The 26130-nt window shown below is 36.5% G+C and overlaps 1 protein-coding gene across 2 annotated transcripts in view; it reads right to left on the bottom strand.

Moving 5' to 3' along the window:
* TRHDE (thyrotropin releasing hormone degrading enzyme) overlaps nt 1–26130 on the bottom strand; it is a 427658-nt gene that overhangs the window by 203142 nt on the left and 198386 nt on the right. For both annotated transcript variants that reach the window (XM_070051462.1, XM_051845675.2), the window contains 2 exons: nt 19890–20044; nt 16271–16384 (listed from right to left, as the gene is read on the bottom strand). In XM_070051462.1, coding sequence (XP_069907563.1) covers nt 16271–16384; nt 19890–20044 — 269 coding nt within the window. The remainder of the gene's footprint in view (nt 1–16270; nt 16385–19889; nt 20045–26130) is intronic.

The following is a 26130-nucleotide window of genomic DNA, read 5'->3' as shown; positions in this document are numbered from 1 at the left end:
GTGTTTTTGCTCCTTTCACCAAAAATAATTGTTGGAAAGGTCATGAAAGTCACTTATTTGTATATTATATAATGTACAAAAGGACATATTTGTACAAATATTTATCCAGTGTCTTATTTACAGGATGGGATATATATGTGTGTGTGTGTGTGTGTAAAAGACACTATACTGTCACAGTATTTTATTTACAAGATAATCTATAAATTCATTCTTGGTAATAATAAAGGATACATAATTTCTCAATTATTTTTCAAGTCTATTTTAATATACCTGTGTCAATTTAATTGAAATAGTCACAGAATTGAAATCCTGGTACTGGCGGGTTAAAAATAAACATCTATAATGTTATTAATCATTTTCACATGTAACTTGTTAAAAGCAGTCCATTTATATTAAAGATACCTTGTATAAATACTTATATAAAAGGCAGACATTGAAGAATCATTTAAATATAATCAGCATCAACAAAATGAAACAAGCACTCTACTAAAAGATTTACTTGTGTATTTGTTTACATAACCTTTTACAGAAAGTGGCAAATGAACAAGACTTCAGGCAGATCTCCACTGATATAACATTATGCCATGGTTTCACATAAGCCTTACAACTGAAACCACTGAAATAATGTGTTCCATATGTTCTTATTTCTTCCAACTATCAGCTACATTTCATCCACTGCCAAATCACAAATTCTCTTAAGATGCCTTAATCAATGAATAAATGAAAAAGGCAATTATATTTCCATAAGAATATCTTGGATGATTTCCTAAGCCTCTCATAATCCCAGATAACCCCTGCACATGTTTTTATGAGCTGCTACACTCCCAAACACGACTAACACAAAGAAAGTGGGTTAAATTGTGAGTCTCTTTGGTGACGACAACTTTCAGCTGCCTTATGTTTTGTTTTTTAAAATCCAAGCTCAGTGTGTCATGTCGCATATTATTCACTATGTGATGCAGCTAAGGGAAAATGTTAGGATGGAGCACAAAATGCACTGCATTATATTCAAGCAAATTCTGTCCATTCTGAAGAGTTAAGAACCTAAAGGTGCAACATTGATACAGCAAAAATTACCATCAATCAGCCATTCACTGCTTTATTCATTATGATGAGCCTCGATGCTACAGAACACTTGTTGAACATGCTTCAAATAATGTCAATCACAGTACTAATTATAAACAGGTTGTCTAATTACGTAGCTCATTCTGATTCTACTGGCCCAAAAAAATCACTATGACTAATCTCCATATGCCATGTCCTACCATATAATCCCCTTAAAACATGCATGTCATTAACTTCCCATTATTTTTGAGGATGCTTTGACATTTTTCCCTTTTCTTTCCTTCAAATTCTTATCCAAATATAGTTTTAATTATTTCTTTTTACCTCAATATTCTTTTTTAGGTTCAGTGAAGGTGTTCCTAATGCTTACATAGAAACTGTCATAATATTTCATAAATTATATGTTGACCTATACTTCATAATTTCTGTTAGTTTTTGGCCAGACTTCTATTAATAAAAACTTCACATATGGCATACTTTTGGTTAAATACTGAGAAATTATTGTAAATTCCCAATCTGACAAAGTATATTGTCTAATGAGGGCAGACACACTTCCTGTTCTTTATTAGTTAACACAACCTAATCCCTGTTCTTGATCCTGTCTGTAGATTTCAAATCTCTGAGTGGTAATACCTTTTTCATCTTTTTAATAATCACAACTCCAATTTGGCAATAAGACTATTTTCCTCTATCATTATGTTTATGGAGAAACAAGAAGACACAGTTACTTAGTTAGCAGAAAGCCAGAAATCCAACCCATGGAATGGGTAAAAAAGAACGAACATGATTCTCGGAGCCGCAAAACAATGCCACATCTAAAAAATTAATCTAACTAAATTGGTAAAACAGTTTCCTGAACCTTGGGGGCCTAAAGAATTCATATGTATGTGAGTATTCCTGATCCCTAAAAGAGAAATTAGGAAAAAAAAAAAAGGATGCATTGCATGCTTGTTATATAATAATAAAAAAATGACCAAGTCAATACATAGTAATCCTTGCAGGGGCTAGCGCTTTGGCATATCTGGTAAAGCTGCTGCCTGCAATGTCAACATCCCATATGGGCTCCAGTTCAAGTCCCTGCTAATGTGCCAGGGAAAGCAGCAGAACAAGGCCCAAGTTTTGGGGCCCTTGCACCCACGTGAGACCCAGAAGAAGATCCTGGCTTCAAATTGGCCCAGCTCTGGCCTCTGTGGCCATTTGAGGAGTGAACCAGCTCTTTCTCTCTAGTTTTCATTATCTCTCTCTCTCTCTTTCTCCACCTTTCAAATAAAATAAATAAGTCAGGGGCCAAAATGTGCTAGCAAAATACTTAGCACCAAATATAAAAACATCATTTTTTTGTGAGGAGCCAAATTATTTTCAGACCTGATAAATGCTATAACCTTTCAGCTCCTATAAGTAAAAGATTTCAAGAAAAGCTCCTTGTTGTCTTAAAAATAGAGCAACAGGGGCAGACATTGTATTGTAATCTATCTAAACTTGCCTTTAATCAGACAACTTAGAAAATATTTATGTAAAATCCCCTATAATTCTACCACTATAATAAAAAAACAAAAATCTACTTTTTTAAATACATACCTATCTTCCAAGCAAAGCTGTGAAGTTTAGAGAAACAAGCAGAACTTAGCAGAAAGATACTCATAATCTAAAAAGGAAACGGCCATTGTAACTAGCAATCTGAGCAAATATTAGAGCCGATGCTTGAGACATATAAAAATAGTAGAAAGTTAATGGTCCTTATTGTCCCATGACTTAACTAATCCTCATATTGTGCCAAATTATGTTTTCCAAAAGCATTTGTATCTATGAATATGCAAAGTATAATTCAGGTTTGCCTCTGAGTTTCTGAGATACTCCACAAAGCAAATGCTAATAGGAGTGTGGTTGGTCAGCATAGAGTAAAAAATAAATCCTAAATTTATTTATAATTTCTAATGAAAATCATCATATTAAAGGTAAAATACAGTTTATATAACAAACAGATATTGTAGTTCATACTAATATTACCATGATATTTATTTCATAGAAATTAGCATAATGAAAAGCTCATTTTAGGTTCTTGGCAACTCTGATTGAAATAATTAGAATGAATGAAATGTATGAATGATTGGAGTTGTAAAAAAGTGACAGCAATATACCAAACTAGTTTATATAAAATTATTGAGGTAATATATCATCAATACTGATTAAGAACAGCATCACGGGGCTGGAGCCCTGGCTCACTTTGTTAATCCTCCACCTTGCGGCACCAGCATCCTATATGGGTGCCGGGTTCTAATCCTGGTTGCTCCTCTTCGAGTCCAGCTCTCTGCTGTGGCCTGGGAGGGCAGTGGGAGGATGGCCCAAGTGCTTGGGTCCCTGCAACCGCATGGGAGACCAGGAGGAAGCACCTGGTTCCTGGCTTCAGATCGGCACAGCGCTGGCCTTAGCGGCCATTTGGGGAGTGAACCAATGGAAGGAAGACCTTTCTGTCTCTCTCTCTCTCACTGTTATAACTCTACCTGTCAAATTAAAAAAAAAAAAGAACAGCATCACTGACTATAAATAAAATCTGGAGAAGAGAAAACAAAATGATTAAAGGAATTAATTGGACACAGCTGTTTCTGAAGTAGGTTCCAAAAGAAAAATGCATTTCCACGTATTTTAAAGAAAAATATGACACAAAATGACAAAAATAAGATTCTAATCACTAGAATGTTATTTCACCAGTCCCAGGTAGAAAAACTTTCAAAAGGGGCTTAGGTAATTTGTGAATGATCCAGGGAGGTCATTCACCTCATTGCTAAAACATGTTTTACTAAAAACCTTTTCAGATACATGGCTAGGGAGAACCACCTGAATGGTAGACTAATTAGTAATCTAGCTAAAATGATACTCTTTGAACTCTCAAGAAAAAACAAATAGTGGAGAGGATATCCATTCTCAAGATACTTAGCACAAGACTTACTCTACTCCACAGTGAATTAACACATGCAAAGTGTTTAGTGGAACACAGCAAATGCTACTTAAAGGTTTATTATTACAACCGATGCAGGCACCTCTGGGGCAAAGTCCTCATCAACCTCAAAAGCTATTATTGCTTTTTTTATTGCTTTGTCTTCACAGGAAGCTCTTTTACATTTTTTCATTTGATCACTTGAACTCACTTCTTTCATTTCTGGCATCCTTGTAACACCAGAACAGTATTAAAGTAACCTTGATGAAAAGGGGGGAAAAAGCCCATAAAGTGTTATGGACTGAGACAGTCGCTCTATGCTTAAAAATGAGCTGTGCCCCAATGTCTCTTCAAACATATAGCTGTCCGGTTAAACATGATTAATAATTAGAAAATTAATGAATTATTCTGTGGTTGCCCTCTCAGTCCTCAGCTTTGGTTTTGCTCATGTTACACACATTGCAAATTCTTTTTTACCTGGGAAAAAGTTGACTAATATCAGATGTTGAACAATTCATGTCTTACATGAAGATAACACTGTTATCAGGGGTGGTGAAATGGACATAAAAGTAGTGCTATAATCTGCTATGGACAATATTTATTTGAGAACAAAGATGCCTAAAAGAACATTATATCATTTTGGCATATATTTTTGCCTTATCATTTTCTGTAGTTTATGAAATGTATCTAAAAAAATTTTAGCAAGGTGGAATATACTGCCTATAAATTTCTCTTCCTTGGAAAATGAGTGAACAGGCTAATTTCCCCTACAAAATAGAGCAGTCTCACATTATTGTTAGGCTTGGGTTCAGTACAAGTACTTTTTTCAAAAATGTGTTAACTCCCATAAGTTGATTGGCTGGTTTGTAATTCCTAAGAAATACGGAAGGTCCTTGACACCATGCAAAGCTGAGGACAGTTTTAGGGAGAATTTTTTTTTAAGATTTTATTCATTTATTAGAGAGACAGAGTTACAAACATAGAGGAAGAGACAGAGAGAGAAGTTTTCCATCTGTAGGTTTACTTCCCAAATGGCCACAATGGCCAGAGCTGAGCTGATCTGAAACCAGGAGCCAGGAGCTTCCTCTGAGTCTGCCATGCACATGCAGGGTCCCAAACACTTGGGTCATCTTCCACTGTATTCCCAGGCCATCATCAGGGAGCTGGATTAGAACTGGAGCAACCAGGTCTCGAACTGGTGTCCACAAGGGATGCCAGCACCACAGGAAGAGGCTCAGCCTATAGGTCACAGCACTGAGCTCGGGAGAAATTCTTTTTTCCATAGGGGATGCCCATTTATCTTTTATCTCTAGGTAGAAATATATAAAACCTGAAACAATGTCTTTCTAATAAAAATGACTGATTTTTTTTAAAAAATCACCTTTTAAGGCCATGTCTGAAAATTTGCATTTGCAGTCTTACTTTAAATTTTAAAAATCAATGTAAGATAAAACGTGAGGTAATGTGACCAAAAAAAAGCAACCCTCAAACTTCCCAAATACTACCCAAATAGAAATATATGTGAATATGCATGAATAATAAAGAATTATGCCCCCTTTCTCTTTTCTAAAAATACCTTACTTGGTAAAAGCTGGTCTTCTGTTTGCAGCACTAAATGAGGCAGGTTTCCATCCTGCAACTTAGCACACCTTGAAAGCTCTTAAAAAGCTTCCAATTCTCAAACAACTATGAAGCCAAAGTCTTGGTTTTTATTAAAAGAGAAGTGTAAACAAGAGTATGAAGACTTTATATATTCTACAGTTTCATATTTAAAATGTATTTGTGGTATAAAGTTTCTAAATAAATTAATATACTTCAATAATTAATCAATGATTGTCCAGCTTTTTTTTTCTTCTAACAGATGTCCTTAACATGACTGCTAGCACAAGGTGATATTTTGTAAAAAAAAAAAAAAAAAAAAAAGCTTCAAAATGGTGGAAAATATGAATGCAATTTATTCTGTATTATTCCGTGCCATGTTAACAGGTACAGTGTATTAAAAGAGGCACAATCCCTGCTTTAGTAAGGAATAACAATTTAGTATCTCCTCCATTACCACTGGCTAAAAATCTGAGTGCCAGGCCTGCTTACCATTCACACTGTTTCTGACTTATCCTAATTTGTGCACTCATTTTGGTTTTAGTCTAATCCTCAGCGCATGGGGCATATGCATATTAGGATTCCTCCTGCGTGTTGCTCAGAGTGCAGACATGACACACGAGACACTCTGCTTTAGTGGCTTTAGCTGTTCCCACTGCAGCTCTTAACTCCCTCTGTGTACTTTCTTTGTCTTTGATACAGGTCCATTATACACCAATGCCAAAAATGGCTCTGACAACTAACGATAGGGAAAAGCAACCCTTTCTCCTAGGATAGCGAACTAAAGCTCCCCAGATCCCACTCTAATTGAAAGGGTAGTTTTCTTTCTTAAAAAAAAAAAAAAAAAAAGAAGAAGAAGAAGAAAACACTGTTTTCAGCAAGAAAAAAAAAAAACTTGCTTGCAGAATGTGGAGGAGGGAAGGTAGTATGGAAGGGAAAAGAGGAAAGGAGTGATCCATGTTGCAGGCTGGGACCCCAGGAGACCCAAGCACACTCGTAAATGTCACTTTGAAGCCACTGAACAGGATCAAAAAGACCACAGACCCTTGGGACTACCCTTGAGAAGCCTTTAATTTTTTCACATTCAATATGGTGAGAGTCATTTAAGGATAAAATATCAATGAACAGTTGAAAACAATTGAATCACCTTCTAACCTGCACCTTCTGAGTAACTGAATATTGCAATCAGACTTTGATCATATTAAAACTATACAGAAAATCAAAAGCATATATACATACTTCTTTGGTATTCAATATTTAAAAAGATTGTAAATTAAATATTTAATTTACAAATGATCTATCTCTGATCCCACAACACAACTGTGCAAACACATTTTGATGCTGACAAATAATAATACCACAAATGCACTAAATATTGTTGTAATGAACATTATGTAACTTTCAAAATTATGGGAAAGTATTTTTCCCTGCAGATATTAAATCAAGGGTGAACTGAACAAGTATAATATTAAACTGAATTTTTTCCCCTCTCAGAATAGCACAGTGTTTGTTATTGTTTATGATGAATAAGCAGGATATTTTTACAGTTAAACTGTAAAAAAACTGAACTCTAAATCCTGTATTTCAGGTAATCAATGATTTCTCAACTTCATTTAGAATACAAAATAATTTAAAAGGTGAGTATACAAACTAAAGTGAGTATAAATAACAATAATTTACTGTTTATTTCCAAAAAATATTGAAGAAAGAATTCTGAATGTTTTCATTACAAGGAAATGATAAATGTGATAGATGTTTGAATAGGTAGTTACATCTACAATGATTTTAACATTACATAATGTCCACATAAATGAAACATCATGGGGTGCTCCATAAATGTGTAACTTTAATGTGTCAGTTGAAAAAAAAAAAAACACCCTGCCTTTTGCTACAAATTGGATGCGACCGGAAACTATTATACTTAATGAAATAAGCCAGTCCCAAAAAGACAGATATCATCTGCTTTCCCTGATCTGGGTTAACTAATAGAGTACCAAAAATGTGAGGTACTGGAGTGAAACCGACATCCTGAGATTCCACGATCATTTACAGCCCTTGTCTCTCCTGTTGAGAAACAGTGCTTTATTCTTCATACTATTTGTTGAACTCTTTACTTAGAGTTAACCTTATGAGTAAAACTTATACTGAAAATAGATGTTTCTAAAAATTAAGAGTGGGAATAGGAGAGTGAGGAGGAAGAAAGATTGCAGTGTGGGTGGGAAAGGAGGAATAGCATAGGAAGTATCACTATGTTCCTAAATCTGTATATATGAAATATATGAAACTTCTATACATTAAATAAAATTTTAAAAAGTAAATAAATGAACACACACAGGGCTGGGCATTGTAGCACAGTGGGGTAAGCCATGGCACACTGCAGTAACTGTAGGTGTCCTGGCTACTTGGCTTTCAATTTAGCTTCCTGCTATTGCACCTGGGAAGGCAGCAGATGACATACCAAGTACTTGGGTCCCTGGCACCCATGTGGGAGATCTGGATGGGATTTTTGGCTTCCAGGCTTTAGCCCAGCCCAACTCCAGCTGTTGCCAGGGACCCAACCATTTATGGGGTAAACCAGAGGACGGAAGATCTCTCTCCATACCTCTCTCTCTGTTTCTATCACTCTGTATTTCAAAATCAACCAATCAATCAATCAGTAAATCTTTTAAAAATAAGATAAACACAAAGGTGAATATTTTATTCCAATGCCTGGACATTTTAACAATTTTTGTTGGAACACATTAAAATGATGCTGGTCCAATGGCAGAATTGACTTTTATTATTTTACTCCTGCTTATTTTAGACAGCTGAGAACATATGTTAAAGTTTTAAGCCATACATTTTGAAATATTCTAAATATCCTAAATATTTAGCATAATGAACTTTAGTTACATGATTCTTCATTAACAGCTGTCTTTACACCAGGTACATGGGATTACAAGGATTTACTGAAAATTCATAACTTCTGACTCTTTCAATGCTATGTGATGGTCTGTAGCATCCCAATCTTTTTGGTAAAAGAACATTCACTGATGTTTAATGATTCTCATTATAGAAGCACTTCCATGGAATATTACATTCAGGATACTGAAAGAGATATCTACAATATAGATGATCCAAGTTACAAAGAAAACCTATACAAAATGCTCAGAGATTTGATTTGATCTTTATCAGCTTTAGATCTTTAAAATGGAGTCCTTCATAGCAACATTTTACTATGCATTCCTTTGCTGTATTAAAATTAGTTTATCATAATCTCTTTTACTATTATTTTAGGTATTTTCCCACTTTTTTAGCATTTATTTATTTGAAAGACACAGCAACAGAGTGAGAGAGAGAAAAATCTTCCTTCTGTTGGTTAACTCCTCAAATCGTCACACTAGCCAGAGCTGTGCCAAGACAACAAGCAGGAACCAGGAACTCTCTCTGGGTCTCCTACATGGATGGCAGGGGCCTAAGAACTTGGCCTATCTCCTATTGCCTCCCAGGTGCAGTTGCAGGGAGCTAAACTGGAAGCAGAGACACTGGGATTTGAGCCAATGCTTTAAAAGGAGATGCTGGTGTTACAGTCGGAAATTTAACTGGCTAGCTGTGCCACAATGCTAGCTCCTTTCATATTATTTTTGATTGATACATAATAATGTATAGATTGATCATTATGCAATTCATATACCATGAGTTTTTTTCCAAATTACAATCACCAAAAGTTGTTCAAAAATACTACATATATTGGAAGTCTTTCTTTTTATCCTTTTAGAGAAAATGCAGTAAGAGTCAATACAACTTCCATCAATCATATATTATAACCTGATCCATTCAAGAATGTGACTAGTAGCCACCTTTGATAAAACAACATCAAGCAAAAACACAACATGCCCCATGAAATGGGTCCTTTGCCCTAAACTAAGGAAGTTGCTTCTAATAATCTTGACACTCCATTTGATGAATGACACATTATCTAAGGTTTATGTTCCTATAGAATAGTCCACATTGGCAGTACAGATAAGAATTGATCTGGTAAGACCAAAACTAAACACAAAGTTTATTGAAATTATTTTGCAATCTATATTTAATTGATCTGAGTCTACATATCAAGATGGATTACTGGGGTTGAAACTCTGAGAATATCTATACATAAAATCAATGCACATTCTAATGGCACATTCATTTTCCACATCCATTATGCTTACTTACATTTTTAAGAGTGGCTTCAAAAACCTCACAAAAATCATGTGAACTTATAAGTTACTACAACTACCCCCATTTTCAAATGATAGTTAGGGAGGTGAAATGCCTTTCTTAGAATCTGAATGTCTGTTTTCAACCCAATCCTCAACTTTAACCATGATACCTGTAGAGTTCATACCTATAAAATGGCAAAACTGATTAGTTTGTTGGGGAAAAAATCATATTATTATTTCAGTTACTATTCCTAATGTAAAAACTGATTACTTCTGTATCATAAACTAGCTCTAAAATACACACATTCACAACCATTCAAAAAAAAATGTCTTAGACTTTACTAACAGTTAAGCAAAGTAAGTATATTGGCCTGAATCAAAACAAGAGCTTTCTTTAGATTACTATGTAGTTTTGGACTTCTTTATTGCAGTCCATGGAAGTTAGATCGTCATAGTTATCTCCCTAGAAAATTGAAATTGTATTTCAGTGCATGAGCCCTGGTGTCTACAAACAATAAAAGCACTGTTTTTGAGATTAGAAGCAAAGGAGGTCAACTTCTGGAATTTCTTCACTCCCTACATGAGCCTGATTTCTGGTGTTTCTATTTTAGGATCAGTTCTAGTGAAACCCAAGTCATATACTCCTACAAGCTTTTGTGCATATCACAATAGTATGAGTTACTGCTGACACAGCCATCACTCCTATTCTTTTTATTTCTTTCACTCTTTTGTGGAGGCTATTATGAAAAATAGTGCTGGCACAGCTGTACAGTCATGTAACATCTCTTATTTATGTTCTACCTTACTCTTAAAATTTTGTTTGCAAAGAAGATATTAATAATATGGAAGAGTAATTTGTTTATGGAGTTCTTTCATATAGACTATATACATTTATTTTTATCTATTTACTAATATTTTCTTTCTGAATAGTTTTAAGTTTATAAAACAAAAACGTAAGTAACACAAAGAGTCTCTATATCCCTCTCACCCAATATGTCCTATTATTAACATCTCATATTTGGGGCCAGCACTGTGGCACAGTGGGCTAAAGCCCCAGCCTGCAGCACATATGAGTGCCAGTTTGAGTTCTGGCTGCTCCACTTCCCATTCAGCTCTCTGTTATGGCCTGGGAAAGCAGCAGAAGATGGCCCAAGTCCTTGGACCCCTGCACCCACATGGGAGACCTGGAAGAAGCTCCTATCTCCTAGCTTCAGATCAGCACAGCTCTGTCCATTGCGGTCATCTGGGGAATGAACCAGCGAATGGAAGACCTTTCTCTCTCCCTCCCTCTGTTTCTCTCTCTCCGGCTCTTCCTCTTTCTGTAACTCTTTCAAATAAATAAAATGAATATTCAAAAAAATCTCATATTACTGCATTTGTCACAATTAATGAACCATACCCAGCTTCCCCTATTATTTTAGTGGGAACTCCAGAGAGTTACTAAAAAGCAAAATGAAACATAAGAAAGCATTTATAATCATTACAATCTGAAAATAAAACACTATAACGTGTTTATCCTCACTATTAGTTATCTAATTAATTATAATGGAGTTTATTTTTAACTTATTAGTTTGATGAAGGGAGTCTTTTGTGTCAATTGAATTTTGGTCTAAACGTCAAATTCTTAAGTATAGATCTATAATAAATTAAAATAGTATTTCTTAATCATACTCAAGATTTTTATATTTCCAGTACATGGTCTAGTAAAAAAGAAATTCTCAGGTATATTATTTAAACTCTAAGTTCATTTTAAATACCTCTTAAAAATCTTCTCCAGAATATCCATTATTTATATAGTAATTGATAAATTATAAAAATTATAAAAATTCTACAGACTAAATCCAGTATAAGGATATTGAAACTGAGGATACACTGCCATGCTAAAACCAGCAGAAGCTGTCAGTTTTCACCTCACACATTTAATCTTGTTTATTACTTTTTAAACTAATATATATTTTTCATAATGATGAATACAAAAGCTGTTATCACAAGTAGCTGAATGTGCTAAGAATAACTTACCAGTGTGTATAACATGTCATTTGTAATAAGAAGATCTTTCAGTATTGGACATCATGAAATCATAAATCAGTTGCTATCCAGAGCATAATCAAAATTAAGTGAAAACTTTAAACAAAGTTGGTTAAAAGTCATCTAAAAGCCAAAATACTTGTGAAAAGTAATGTGAAAAATTAAGACTTTCAAATATGGTAATTATTAAAGTATGCTTCAAATATTATTACACTGTTCTAATCATTTTTATTCAAAGTTCTATTAAAGCATTTTAATATAAATATCAATTCATAATCAATGCTTCAAGTAATATTTTTAAATTTTCATCATACACACACTCAGACCTATGTAAGCCTAGTAAATGTTATACATCTATGCAAATGAATTGTATCACCTTTATTAAATATTGACAAACCTCAATGAACATAATTAAGACATACTGATTTAGTACTTATACTGAAATATTTCTTTTATGAAAATAGTAAATTCACTTTTTTATTGAGCAGCACTCAGTTAAATTTATGATAGAAAAGTTGTATTATGACTTACACATGTCTTCATAGTTCACATTGGTTTACATGTTCTTCAAGATACTTGAAATGATTACAATTAAACAATCACACATTATTAATAATTTAGAATATCAGAAAAGAAGAGTATGAAAATATACGGAAGCATGGAGGCAATCCATCTATTGAGTAATGAATGAAGAAAATGTGGCAAATACTTATATAGACAATGGAATATTTTTCATCCCTAAAAGGACAGATACTGTGTCATTTGTGACAAGATGGGTGAACCTGGAGTACGTGAGTGAAATAAGCCATACACAAAAGGAAAAATATTACATAATTTCACTTATATGAAAAATCTAAAACAGCAAAATTAATAAAAGCAAAGAGTAAAACCGTAGTTGCCAGAGGCTGGAGGTAGGAGGAAATGAGGAAGTAGTAGACAGAGGCTATGAAGTTTCAGTTATGGATGATGAGTAAGTTCCAAAGATTCAACGTGCAGCATAGCACCTGTAGTCTGCAAAACTGCTCGTATCCTTTAAAAATGTGCTAGGGAGTGAACTTATATTAAGTTTGGTTTAATCAGAAAATCATAATAATTAATGAATATGGTGAAAGGAAACCTCTAGAAGTGATAGGCTTCAGCATGGGTGATGGTAATAGTGATGGTTTCATGAGTGTATATGAATCTTCACACTCATGAAGTTGAACACAGTAAATGTGTAGAGGTTTTATTTTCCTTAAAAGCATTTTGTTTTAATTAATTTTTATATGTAATATTTCCTTGAGCTTTTTTTTTTTTTTTTTTTTGACAGGCAGAGTGGACAGTGAGAGAGAGAGAGAGAGACAGAGAGAAAGGTCTTCCTTTTGCCGTTGGTTCACCCCCCCCAGTGGCTGCTGCGGCTGGCGCACTGCGCCGATCCAAAGCCAGGAGCCAGGTGCTTTCTCCTGGTTTCCTATGCGGGTGCAGGGCCCAAGCACTTGGGTCATCCTCCACTGCACTCCCGGGCCACAGCAGAGAGCTGGCCTGGAAGAGGAGCAACCGGGACAGAATCCGGCACCCCAACCGGGACTAGAAACCGGGGTGCTGGTGCCACAGGTAGAGGATTAGCCTATTGAGCCATGGTGCCAGCCTATATGTAATATTTCAACAGGCATATAAAAATTATACATAATTATAGGGTACCATGTGATATTCCAATACATGTGAACATTGTAGAATGTCCAATCTGGGTAAATACTATTGCCTCAAACTTTTATTATTTCTTTATTTTTAAAACATCCCAAAATCCTATCTTCTGAGGATTTTTTCTTTTATAGAAAATTATACAGTAAGCTAACATTATTTATTGCCACTCTATTATACAGTAAAATACTACATGATGTCCCTTATACCTGGAATCCAAAAAAATGATGAGCTCATAGCTCATAGATTTTTTTTTTTTTTTTTTTTTTTTTTTTTTTAGAGAAAGGTCTTCCTTCCATTGGTTCACTCCCCCAAATGGCTGCTATGGCTGGCGCACTACACCGATCCGAAGCCAGGAGCCAGGTGCTTCCTCCTGGTCTCTCATGCGTGTGCAGGGCCCAAGCAGTTGGGCCATCCTCCACTGCCTTCCCAGGCCACAGCAGAGAGCTGGACCGGAAGAAGGGGCAACCGGGACAGAACTGACACCCCAACCGGGATTAGAACCCGGGGTGCTGGCGCCACAGGTGAAGGTTTAGCCTAGTGAGCTGCAGTGCCTGCCCATAGATGTTAAAAGTTTAATAGGGGGGTGCCAGCGCCATGGCGCAGTAGGTTAATCCTCCGTCTGCAGCACCAGCATCCCATATGGTTGCCGGTTCTAGTCTTGGCTGCTTCACTTGAAATCCAGCTCTCTGCTATGGCCAGGGAAAGCGGTGGAAGATGGCCCAAGTGCTTGGGCCCCTGCATGCGTGTGCGAGACTGAGAAGAAGCTCCTGGCTCCTGGCTTCGGATAGGCGCAGCTCGGGCCGTTGTGGACATTTGGGGAGTGAACCAACGGAAGGAAGACCTTTCTCTCTGTCTCCTCCTCTCACTGTCTGTAACTCTACCTCTCAAATGAATAAATAAAATCTTAAAAAAAAAATCAAAAATTAAAAAAAGTTTAATGATGTTTACTAGAGGCTGAGAAAAGAAAGGGAGAGGGAGGGATAGGGAAATGTTGATTAACACGTACTAAGTTATAGCTATACAGGAATAAAAGGCTCAGGGGTTCCATCACACAGCACGGTGACTAAAGATAACATACAGCCTTTTGTATGTCAATCAGACCTCAATAAATGTATTAAAATACATACAATAGTCTTAAAAATGTTTATGGATGTACATATTATCTTTTGGTTTCCTTTTCCATGAACATTTGAAGGAGTCCTTATATAAAATCACCCTTCAATATAGTCCTCAAAAGTTAGATTAGAGCTTCTGGAAATTGAGGTCAGTATGTTTTAACTTTCACTTGACTAAATTTAAAATTTGATTCTAAAACACATATAATGTGGCATCTATTTAACAATATAGTAGTCTGCTTAATGAATTCTTTTAACTTTATACTTTTATTTTTTTATACTTTTATTTTAATTTTTAGTTTTTTAACAGATTCAATATAATTTATAGATACAATTTTAAGAACATAAAGATATTACCTTCCTCCATCTCATGCTCCTCCTCTTTCACATGTCAAAACTTACCAAATTGTATACTTCAAATATGACAGTTCATTGTATGTCAACTTACCTCAATGATGCTATAAATTGAGGGACCTATTTAAAAAGGAAGAAAAAAACCATATCCTCCCTTCATTTTATCTTCCAGGATACCTTATAGTATCACAACCTAAGGACAACAAAGCCTAGTTCAGGTTCAGATACAGACATGTTCTTAAAGAGTAGGCATAATGTACAAGGTAAAGCTAATGACCTCTAGGTACGTCACTCAATCCTAAAATGCATATATCTGCAACAATAACACATCAAATGTTTCAGTTAATTTTTGTGTTTCATCTTATGGAAGAAACATTAAATTCTCTCTTTTCTATGTATTGGAGTGCTTCAAAAAGTTTGCATAAAATTGAATTAATATTTATTTCAATGCAATGAACTTTTTGAGTACCCATATAAATATGGATTTCCAATTTTTTGACAACAAAATAAACTTATCTTGAAATTTCATTTTCCAGATCTTTTTTGAAGTACGCTTGCATTGAAATATCCTGTATATTTAAAATATTATTTATTACTCTTGACTTCTCTATTTGAAAGGATAGTTTGCTTGGTATTATAAAATGCCACAATCTAAAAATATTCCCATTCAGAAAAATTATAGCATTTTGAGGTAAATATGTAGTAAGCCACATTCTATTTAGCTCCTATTAAGTAAAATATAAATCTCTTGAAATATTAACTTTTAAATTTTTAATTATTTTTTTACCTATTGGGAAGTTGACTATTTTTCATGCAACAGTTGGCATTTTCACTCATCTTTAAGAAAAATATAAACCTGGCCGGCGCCGCGGCTCACTAGGCTAATCCTCCGCCTAGCGGCGCCGGCACACCGGGTTCTAGTCCCGGTCGGGGCGCCGGATTCTGTCCCGGTTGCCCCTCTTTCAGGCCAGCCCTCTGCTGTGGCCAGGGAGTGCAGTGGAGGATGGCCCAGGTGCTTGGGCCCTGCACCCCATGGGAGACCAGGAAAAGCACCTGGCTCCTGGCTCCTGCCACCGGTTCAGCGCGGTGCGCCGGCCACAGCGCGCCGGCCGCGGCGGCCATTGGAGGGTGAACCAACGGCAAAGGAAGACCTTTCTCTCTGTCTCTCTCTCTCACTGTCCACTCTGCCTGTCAAAAAAAAAAAAATAAAATAAAAAAATAAAAAAGAAAAAAGAAAAATATAAACCTAATATAATACCAGCTCTACCTTTGATGGGAGTTCCAAATGATGAATGAATGAATGCACTTACCATATTCCAGCCAGGGTAGAGGTAGTCTGTACCAACAAATTCAAAGTAGTGAGCAAAACCTTCCTTCAGCCATACATCTTCCCACCACACAGGAGTCACAAGGTCACCAAACCACTGCAGTATCAAAATGAATGGGCATCAGATAAAATTAAATCTGTCTCACAATGATTGTATCTATAATTATAAGTATTGCCTATGATTACCATAGCTGGAATTCATTCCCCAATTGATTTTGTTATCTTAAAATGCATTGTGGAAAGACTGTATTGATTTATTTGACTACGTGGGTGACACTAGTTTTTATAAATGCATTCAGAGAAGAATGAAAAAAAAGGGTCAAGGAACACAAAAAGAATATGCATATTTAACTGGGAGAAGAAAGGACTCCGGAGAAAAAAACCTGATGACAGCTGTCTTCAATACCGGAAGGACTGTTAATGTACTAGGAAAAAAGCCTCGTTTTTATGTTCCTATAACAGCAAAATAGGGACTAATGAATGGAAATTAGAGTCGATAAATATCTGCTGATAATATATAAAACCATCCAACAAACTGAGATGGCCAAAGATGGAAAATACTACCTTAACAGATAACAAGCAACTAATCAGGTATTGAAGAAGTGTCCTCTGGTAGCAGAGGCAATGCAGAGGAGACACTGGCTAATAAGAGAAATAAAGGTTTTTTTAAGACTCTCCGTATCTGATGTTCCATAATTCTACAATGACACACTGGGCCAAAAAAAGAAAAAAAAAATGCCTTGAAGATTAGTTCACGAAAATTGTTGACATTTTTAATTTGTGTTTTGATTAGATCATGATACATTACTCTGAAGAACTGCTTAGTTTAGCAAAATATTAAAGGAATTCTTTTATTATTATCATTTAAAAGTAAAAGCACCTTACATGCCAGGGCTTTTCTAAAGACTTGAAATTCAAAGAACTAAAGTTAGATCATGGTGGGCTGGTGTTGTGGGGCAGTGGATAAAACCACCACTTGAGACCCCAGCATCCCATAGGGGAACCGATTTGAGTCCCAGCTGTGCCACTTCCAACCCAGTTCCCTGCTAATGTGCCTGGTAAAGCAGAGAAAGATGGCCCAGCCGGCGCCATGGCTCACTAGGCTAATCCTCCGCCTTGCGGCACCAGCACACCGGGTTCTAGTCCCGGTCAGGGCACCGGTTCTGTCCCGGTTGCCACTCTTCCAGGCCAGCTCTCTGCTGTGGCCAGGGAGTGCAGTGGTGGATGGCTCAAGTGCTTGGGCCCTGCACCCCATGGGAGACCAGGAGAAGCACCTGGCTCCTGCCTTCGGATCAGTGCGATGCGACGGCCTCAGTGGCCATTGGAGGGTGAACCAATGACAAAGGAAGACCTTTCTCTCTGTCTCTCTCTCTCTCTCTCTCTCTCACTGTCCACTCTGCCTGTCTAAAAATAAAAAATAAAAAAAAGATGGCCCAAATCCTTGGGCCCCTGTACTCACATGGGAGACCTGGAAGAAGATCCTGGACCCTGACCAGCTTAGCTCTGGCCATTGCAGCCATTTAGGGAGTGAACCAATGGGTAGAAATTCTCTCTCTCTCTCTCTCTCTCTCTCTCTCTCTCTCCCCTTGTAACTCTACCTTTCAAATAAATAAGTCTTTTCTTAAAAAAGTTAGATCATGTTCTGTCTCATGCAGCTCGTAATTTACTGTAGAGGCAGGAGAGATGTGGTGAGGTTGACAATAAAAAAATTAAGCAAATGAGAAACACAATTTGAAATCCTAATAAAGTGTTACAGCCATGAGGGTGTAACTGCTTTGGGTTGTAAAAGTAAAAATGTTCCCTCCAAGCAGGTGACACTCTACTCAGATTTTCACGATAAGGAGCCAGTCATGAGAAAGCCATAGGCAAGAGGGTTCCAGACAGAGGTAAACAGGCTTTGGCAGGAAGACCCCGCATGGGAATGGGTACTACAAAAATGAAAGGAAAAACCCGTGTGGCTGGAAGGAGGAGAGGTGTGTGACAAAGTCCTGAAAGGCACACAAGTACAGATCACGTACGGCTGCAGGAAGTCCTGAAAGGCAGACAAGTACAGATCACGTACGGCTGCAGGACCCTCAGTAAAGACCTTGCAGACTGAGCATCTCAATATTAATAATAACAATCACTTCCTCAAGAGGGCCTCTCATTGAAATACAAAAAAAGATAGATCTAAATATGCTGATGGTCACAAAACATATTGCACATTTTTAATTCTTTATCTAAGACATGTTTCTCTTTTAAATTGAAAACCTGTCTTCAGAATTGTGACAATAAATGGATGAGGAGGGAGGGTAACATAGAAATCAATGGGGCAATGGTAGCCAACATGATTAGAACTGTTCTGCTTACTTCTGGTTCATTCGTCATACAAGTGGCCTACCAAAAACTATAATAAGAAAGTAACATAGCACATATAACAAATGAAATTCAGTCTCTGAACAATCATGAAGTGATCAGTGTGCTTTCATTTCAACAGAACTGTACATCTAACCTGTCATGTATAGGAATGTTCAAAAAGGAAAAGGCTTTTGCCTCAAAGAGTTCTAGGTTTAGGCGGAAATGATTTCCCTTAGCTGGGGAGAGCCATGGCTATCTCTGCAATGAGTCCCTTTAAATATCTGAAGTACGAACAGGTGCCCAGCTTGGCCATCTCACAGGTGCACTGCACAAGACTGCCAATTCAGGACATAGTCATGGTCCAACCTATCATTAAGTCAGTGTTCATTCACTAATCATTAACAGTTCTCCTTTCACTGATGGCATCTGCCACATCACTCTTCAGTTTTTCCATCTTTTGAAAGTGTATTGGGTTTATAAGATATTAAAGTCTTACAGCATCACAGCATGTTTCCCGATATTTTGTTTAAAATTACCCATGGTATATACTACTTTCTATCAGCATGGACATCTATTTTCAGTGACTTTTTTGCTAAATTCAAGATTCATATAAGCATTACAAAATTTCTCTAATACCTTTTGTTCACTGAAGAACGTACATAAAATCAAATGAAATTAATTTTATCTTAGCTTCACTACAAAGTTGGCTAATTTGCATATGAATTTCTAAACATGCCAAGAAAAAATATCAATCATTTTAGAACAAAGAGACTACGGCTGAGTTAGTGAAAGACTTCCTAAGTGTCTATGTGATGGGAAAAGGGGGATAATAAATTGATTTTAGTGAAAGCAAATTTTGACACGTACACAAACTCAGCTGCATCTTACAGCAATGCAATAAATCACTGCAATCACTGTGCTTACCATATATACACACTAATAATCACAAGAAAATAAAGCCAGGTTGATAAGGTATGGCACCCAGATAGGGGCTCCAAAGAGGCTGCTTTGTGGCCATGCTATCACACTACTCAACTAAACTGAGTGTCAGTCACTTATTCATTATGATTAGTGTGTTTGTTTTTCTTTGTACAGTCAACTGAGACAAATGATGTATCTTCTAAAAGAAGCTACACAGTGCTCCATATAAAATTAAAACTTAATTGTGTAAGAGAATAATGTAGTTTCTAATTTAGGTATCTGTAATCATTCTATATTATCAATAGTTTGCACGGTATACTTACACTTGATCCTTTTTCTCATACCTGGTGACATATCTCATGAACAATGACCATGGTGACATCCAGCAAATAAGAAATAGATGAAACACTGGGATCCAGCAGTATTCTTTGTTCCACAAAAATACTAAGTCCCCAGTTCTCCATAGCAGCATATGGATGCTTAGGCACAGCTAAAAGATCTAGAAATAGAATAAAACAATTCCAAGGGATTTAACAAACACACCATATTTTAAAGGAGACCAGAAATCCTAATTAGAAGAAATACTTGCCCTGTTTAGTAATTGTTTTTGTAAATTAAACTACCAGCCATTTCTACATGAAAGAAGAAATATAGGCTATCACTGTAAATGCTGATCATATCCATTCATCACAGTTCATTTTCAGACCTAGCACTCTGACTGGAAGTATTGGCACCATTATCTATGGGCTCCCCCTAGAAGGTTTCAGAAAGTCAAGGAAACCAAAGGCAGCAAAATTTCAGAGTCCAAAGCATTGTGCCTTGTAATGAAAAATGTACTCAGATCAATGTAGTAACTACTCTACTCTTATTTTCATCTCAATATTTTCTAGGAAAAAATTATATTGGTTTTAAAATGCAATGTCATTTTTCTAGTTGCTTAAATTCTAGCATATTTTTTCACTTTGGTTAAAAAGAAAATGTTACATGCAAATATAACTTACACAGAAATCTGTGATAGTGAATAAAGTGGTGAAAGGACTATCAAGGGGACCCATGGGCTTTGATCCGGCCATGCCATCATTAACTAAATATGTGACATTGGTAAATCACTTAATTTCTGAGATCACAATCCCTTCACCTATAAAATAAGGTTATTGGCCTTATCTCCAAAATGTCTTCCAGCTCTAAAACTCTATGATTAGATGATTCTAAAATTTGTGCTTATTTTAAAAGGTTGCAGAGTTATTATCAACTTCTGGCTATTGTGACACAAAAAGTTCATGCTTTGATGAACTCCCTCTGCTTCAGACACATAGTGATGATAAATAAAATATTAAAAGGGAAGACTACAAAACATCACCAGGTTCAAAAATAAACCTCTCCATGGATCAGAAATGGTACAGAAATGCAAAGTGGTGATTGCGTGTGAAGCCTCTGGCCTGCTGAGTGCTGGCTCCAGAAGCAGGCAGTTTCAGCTGGGAATTGGCCCAGGCAGGAGTCACCAGGGCCAAGAGGACCTAAGCCAAGCTGACTACTTGAAGCAAAGGGTTGAGCTAGGGCATGCATGCTCAGGAAAAGAAACCGAAAATAGCTGATATTTGCAGCAACCTGGGAAAGCTAGTAAGTAGCAGAGGAAGGATTCAAACCCAGCAGCCTGGCTCTGATGCTGTGCCCTTAAAGACAATGGTAAAATGTTCATAGTCTCTGGTCTAAAACTACCACTTGCCAGTATGCACCCTCCAGTAGCTCCCCAGGATGTCATGGGAAAATTGCACAAAAATTGTTCCCTGTAGTATTATTTGTAAGAGTGAAAAGGGAAAAGCAAATGTCTCTGAGCAAGATAATGCATGAAGAAACTGCAATAGTTATAAAAACATCATACAGTATTCAAAATAAGTGATCTCACTACTAATCTAATACTATGCATATCAATATATAGAGAAAAACATAATATCAAGGAAACAAAGTATAAAATTACCCATGCCATATACCACTTAAAACCAAGCAGGTTTATACTTTGTGTTGAAAAAATGGATACTCACACATAAAACACATGGGCAGATAGAAGCAGTAAAAGGACACATAAACACACAAGTATCTCGATGACAAACACTAAACTTAAGATCACGATTGCTTCAGGGAACAAAAATGGGGAAACAGATGAGGGAAAGTCGTGTAAGGGATTTAATGTTAACATCATTAATTTAACATTAACCTTTAGTATTAATTTTTTACACTGGTAATAAGAACTGGCAATATTGATTATAATGTTATTGATTCATTTTCTATGCTTTAAATGTCTCGTAATAACATAAAGAATAAAATAGTCAACCACCTGCTTATAATGACATTTTCATTTATTTTATTTTCATTTATTCCTGACTTCACCTGTGAAGTTGATGATGATAGAAATTAGCTTATTAAAGGTCTTTTTAAGTATATTGTAAGAAGAGCAGACTAAAATCACACGGGTTGGAAGGTGGAAATGGGATAAGAAAGTTGGACAGAAAGAAGATAATGGTGTGACTGACACATACAAAGTAGGATATCTAGCTCAGAGAATTGATACCAATTCCAAGTCCATAACAAGTAGATGTTCTTCCACTTAAGATTTTAACTTAAGACGTTGCCTAAATATGAGCAAATTAGACAACAGTACCATGGTGGATAGACTTTGTCACCAGTAGATGGCAATAGCAATTGCAGAAGGTCTGGTGCCACATGTGGACTTAGGAACATTCTTTGGAAACCAAGTCTGTGGCAAAACAGAGGCAATTCTATAAGCTACAGACCTCCAAAAGCCAAGAACAATCAGGTTCCCAAGACCAAGTAAGAAAATCAAGCTGCACACTGGGAGTCAGGTTGTTTCAAATGATACAGAAAGAAGACTGCACCAAGATCCAGGCTGGGAGTTTGCAATAAAGAGGAGGGCATGCTAAGAGCAGTTACCACATAGCAAAAGCCTGATGAGCAGCATGAGCAAGTACAGTGAGGGGCAGCTGAAGGTTTATACCAAAGATATCAGGAACTTGTGACCTAAGCAGGCAGATGGTTCCACATTGTATCCACAAGTATGAAAGCACAGAACACAGGCCTGGGTAATAAATGTATAGATCAACTACACAAGTACTCTTCAATACACAGACCCAAATTAAGATAAGATGGTTGGAAGACATAGTAAAACACAGGGGGACCAGTCCTACAGGGTAGCTTCTTAGATACAGATAGGCTTTATAATAAACATAGGAACCATACTTATGGAGAGAGGGGTAGAAAAACAGGGAAGATAAAAATAACTAGATGATGCTATAATATTTATAATAATCCTACAATAAAATATTGACTAAACTAGGAATTTTTCCAACTTAACAGTTTATAATATTTTGAGATACCATATTTTTAGTTACATTATAGTCAAAGGCTTATTGGATCCACTAAATAAAGAGTTCCACAACTAAAAAGTAAAATGACCATAGTTGAGCAGGAAAATTGGCAAGGGCGTTACAGAAACATCAAATAAAAAGATGTTCACTCACATTAATTCTAAAAGTCATAAAATCATTAAACTACAGCAGAAACTTGGATTTTGTTCAAGTACTATGAAGAGATATTTTAATAGTACCTCTTCTCTAAACTTTGAAACTTAAGAAATCTCATATAATGGTTTTTAAGTACATTTGCATCAAGCCTAAATCCACACAACGATATGTACATAAATGTTCACAGTTATTTCCAACAGCAAAAAAACTGGAAACAGCCCAAATGTCCATCAAAAGGTGAATGGCATATATATAACAAAATATATACTACTCAGCAATAAGAAGAAATGAACTATAGATACAGGCTACAACATCAGTGTATTGCAAAGAAGTTACACTGCATATACACATACACACACACACACACACACACACATCACTCTATGCCTTTCATATAAAATTCCAGAAAAGGCAAACTAATCTGTAGTGAAAAGGAATATATCAGTGGTTGCCTGGGGACAAAAACGGGAGAGATTACAACACAGCCCTTTTGGGAGTAGTAGATATGTTCTTTATGGTGATGATTTTATGAGTGCATTCATGTTAAAAGTTATCAAATTGAATACTTTAAGTATGAGCAATTTATTGTCTGTCAGTTTAGCTCAATGAAGCCCATGAATAAAATTCCTGTATCAGTAGCTTAAGTATTTTGCTTATTTGAAACAGACAACATTTATTTACAATGAACTAAATTATTTTAATTTTTATGAAATATATTTGTTGTGAGACTACATACATTAAAATGTGCAATCAGAACTTTTTAATATGCCTTGAAAACAAAAGAAAAATTAGATTTGGAAAATTTTGTGTCATTTGGAAATTCAAAGAAAATCTTAGATAAAATTATGCATGGTATTCTTTTTCCAATTAATTAATACAATCTAAGAAGTAGAAAGATCGTAAATAATCCATATGATTCTAGTGGGTGTGATAGCCAGCATTAATATGAAAATCTGACTTTCCTTGCTCCCCTCCTATCCATCTTCAGTATAATACAGTTTTCTTTCTACCTAACACTAGGTTGAAGCAGCTTTGAATAACTAAATTAAAAATTCTCATGGATACTTCCAAATTTTTATCTTTAGTAGTATTGCTGAGAATTATTACAGTTTCCTAGTATCTGTTATAACAGGATATCCATTCTTAGATTAGCCCTTCTGTTTGTTTCACATTTTTTTCTTTTTTAATATCTTGTTATTCTTTGACATTTGAAAAACCACAGTTCCCAGGATTTCTGTCTGTGGCTTCTGGTTTTGTTTTGATTAAATTTTACTGCTATGGTTTTAATGCATCGCCTCCAAAATTCATGATGAAACTTAATCTCCATTGTGCTGGTATTAAGTGATGGGAGGCCTCTGGGGGTGTGATTAGGTCATGAAGACTCTGTGCTCACAATTGGATTTGTGCCTTATAGAAGGGGTTGAGCAGGTGAATTCACCTCCTGTGTCCCTTCTGCCACATGAGGACACAGCAGGTACTCTGGAGGACGTAGCAACAAGACGCCACTCAGGCAGCAGAGAGCAACCGTGACCTCACACCACCACCTGCCAGTACCTTGAGCACAGGCTTCTAGCCTTGGGAACTATAAAAAACAAATTTCTATATTTATAGAGTATCAGGCTCAGGTTTGTTATAGCAGTACAGATTAAGATACTATTACTGATCACTTTGAGCATTCTTACTCATTCCAATGTCATTCATTACCACCTACATGCCCAGAGAGCTTGAGATGAAAATATCTAAGCATCTTGTAGTAAACAGTTGTTTGTTAAACCGTTAACTACGCCTTCTTGAGTAGGTTTCTCCCATTTAATGAGGCTTAAACTTATTCTAAGTCTTGTAGCTTCCTCTTTTGCACTCTGGAGAAAGTCATCCACTAAGATAAATATCCCACTACCCTGAGAAAGTCCTGCTAGGAGGAACCCTGCAACCATATGGAAAGGTCCACAGACTCATAAAATGGAACCTCACGGTACACAGAAATCAAAATCAGTCTCCAGCATCAGTGCCTGTGTTACTACATTTACCCTTCTGATGTATACCTCTGTGAGCTAGAAATATACTCTAGGATATTCTACATTGCTAAATAACCACTAACGAAAGACATGTGCAATATCAAGCCTCTCTTCCCTGCCACAGTCAGATTCTAAGCTCACAGGTCATCATGGATAGTCAGCCTAGAATAAGACGCCTCCAGTTGGGGGCTCAGCCAGGCCCTGACTCAAGTGTTACAAAGAGTTGGGCATCTTCCAGCTCAGATAGGCTCTGCCTCGTGATTAAGCTCACACTTCGTTTCCCCATGAGAGAGAAGAGTACAAGAAAACTATTTGATATATGACTTAGATCCTTGTCAACTACTCTGCTCTCTCTCTCAACACTTTCCTTTCTGCCTAAGCCACATTATCCAGAGTACTGGCTTTCCTTCCTTGGTGACTGACATCACCAGTCAATTTCTGCTGTCCAGTCACTCACATTCAAACCTGTCAATTCACTCTAGATTGGTCAACTATTCCTTTATCTAAAGATTTTTTGAGATCAGTAAAAGAATCCTGAAGCCAATGTTGTAGCAAAATGGGTTAAGTTGCCCCCTGCAATGTCAGTATCCTACATAGGAGCCAGTTCAAATCTCGGGTGCTCCACTTCCCATCCAGCTCTCTGTTAACATGCCTGGGAAAGAAGTGGAAAATGGCCCAAGTACTCAGGTCCCTGCACCCACATGGGAGACCTGGATGAAGCTTCTTGCTCCTGGATTTGGCCCAGCCCAACTGTGGCTATTGCTGCCATTTGGGGATTGAATCAGAAGATGGAAGATATCTCTGTCTCTGTTCTACCTCTCTTTATAACTCTGCCTTTCAAATAAATAAATAAATCAAAAAGAGAGAAGAGTTTCTAAGGAGATGGAAGCTCCAATACCCCAGACTTCAAAACCTTGAACTTAAAACATGACAGAAAGTCCTAGAAGATAAAAGGTCCCCGAGCTAGTGCTATAGCATAGTGGGTAAAGGCACCACCTGCAGTACTGCCATCCCATATGGGTACCAGTTCG

Source organism: Oryctolagus cuniculus, chromosome 11 (genome assembly GCF_964237555.1).
Source record: "Oryctolagus cuniculus chromosome 11, mOryCun1.1, whole genome shotgun sequence".
Taxonomy (NCBI): Eukaryota; Metazoa; Chordata; class Mammalia; order Lagomorpha; family Leporidae; genus Oryctolagus; species Oryctolagus cuniculus.
This window is presented reverse-complemented; position numbering and strand designations above follow the sequence as displayed.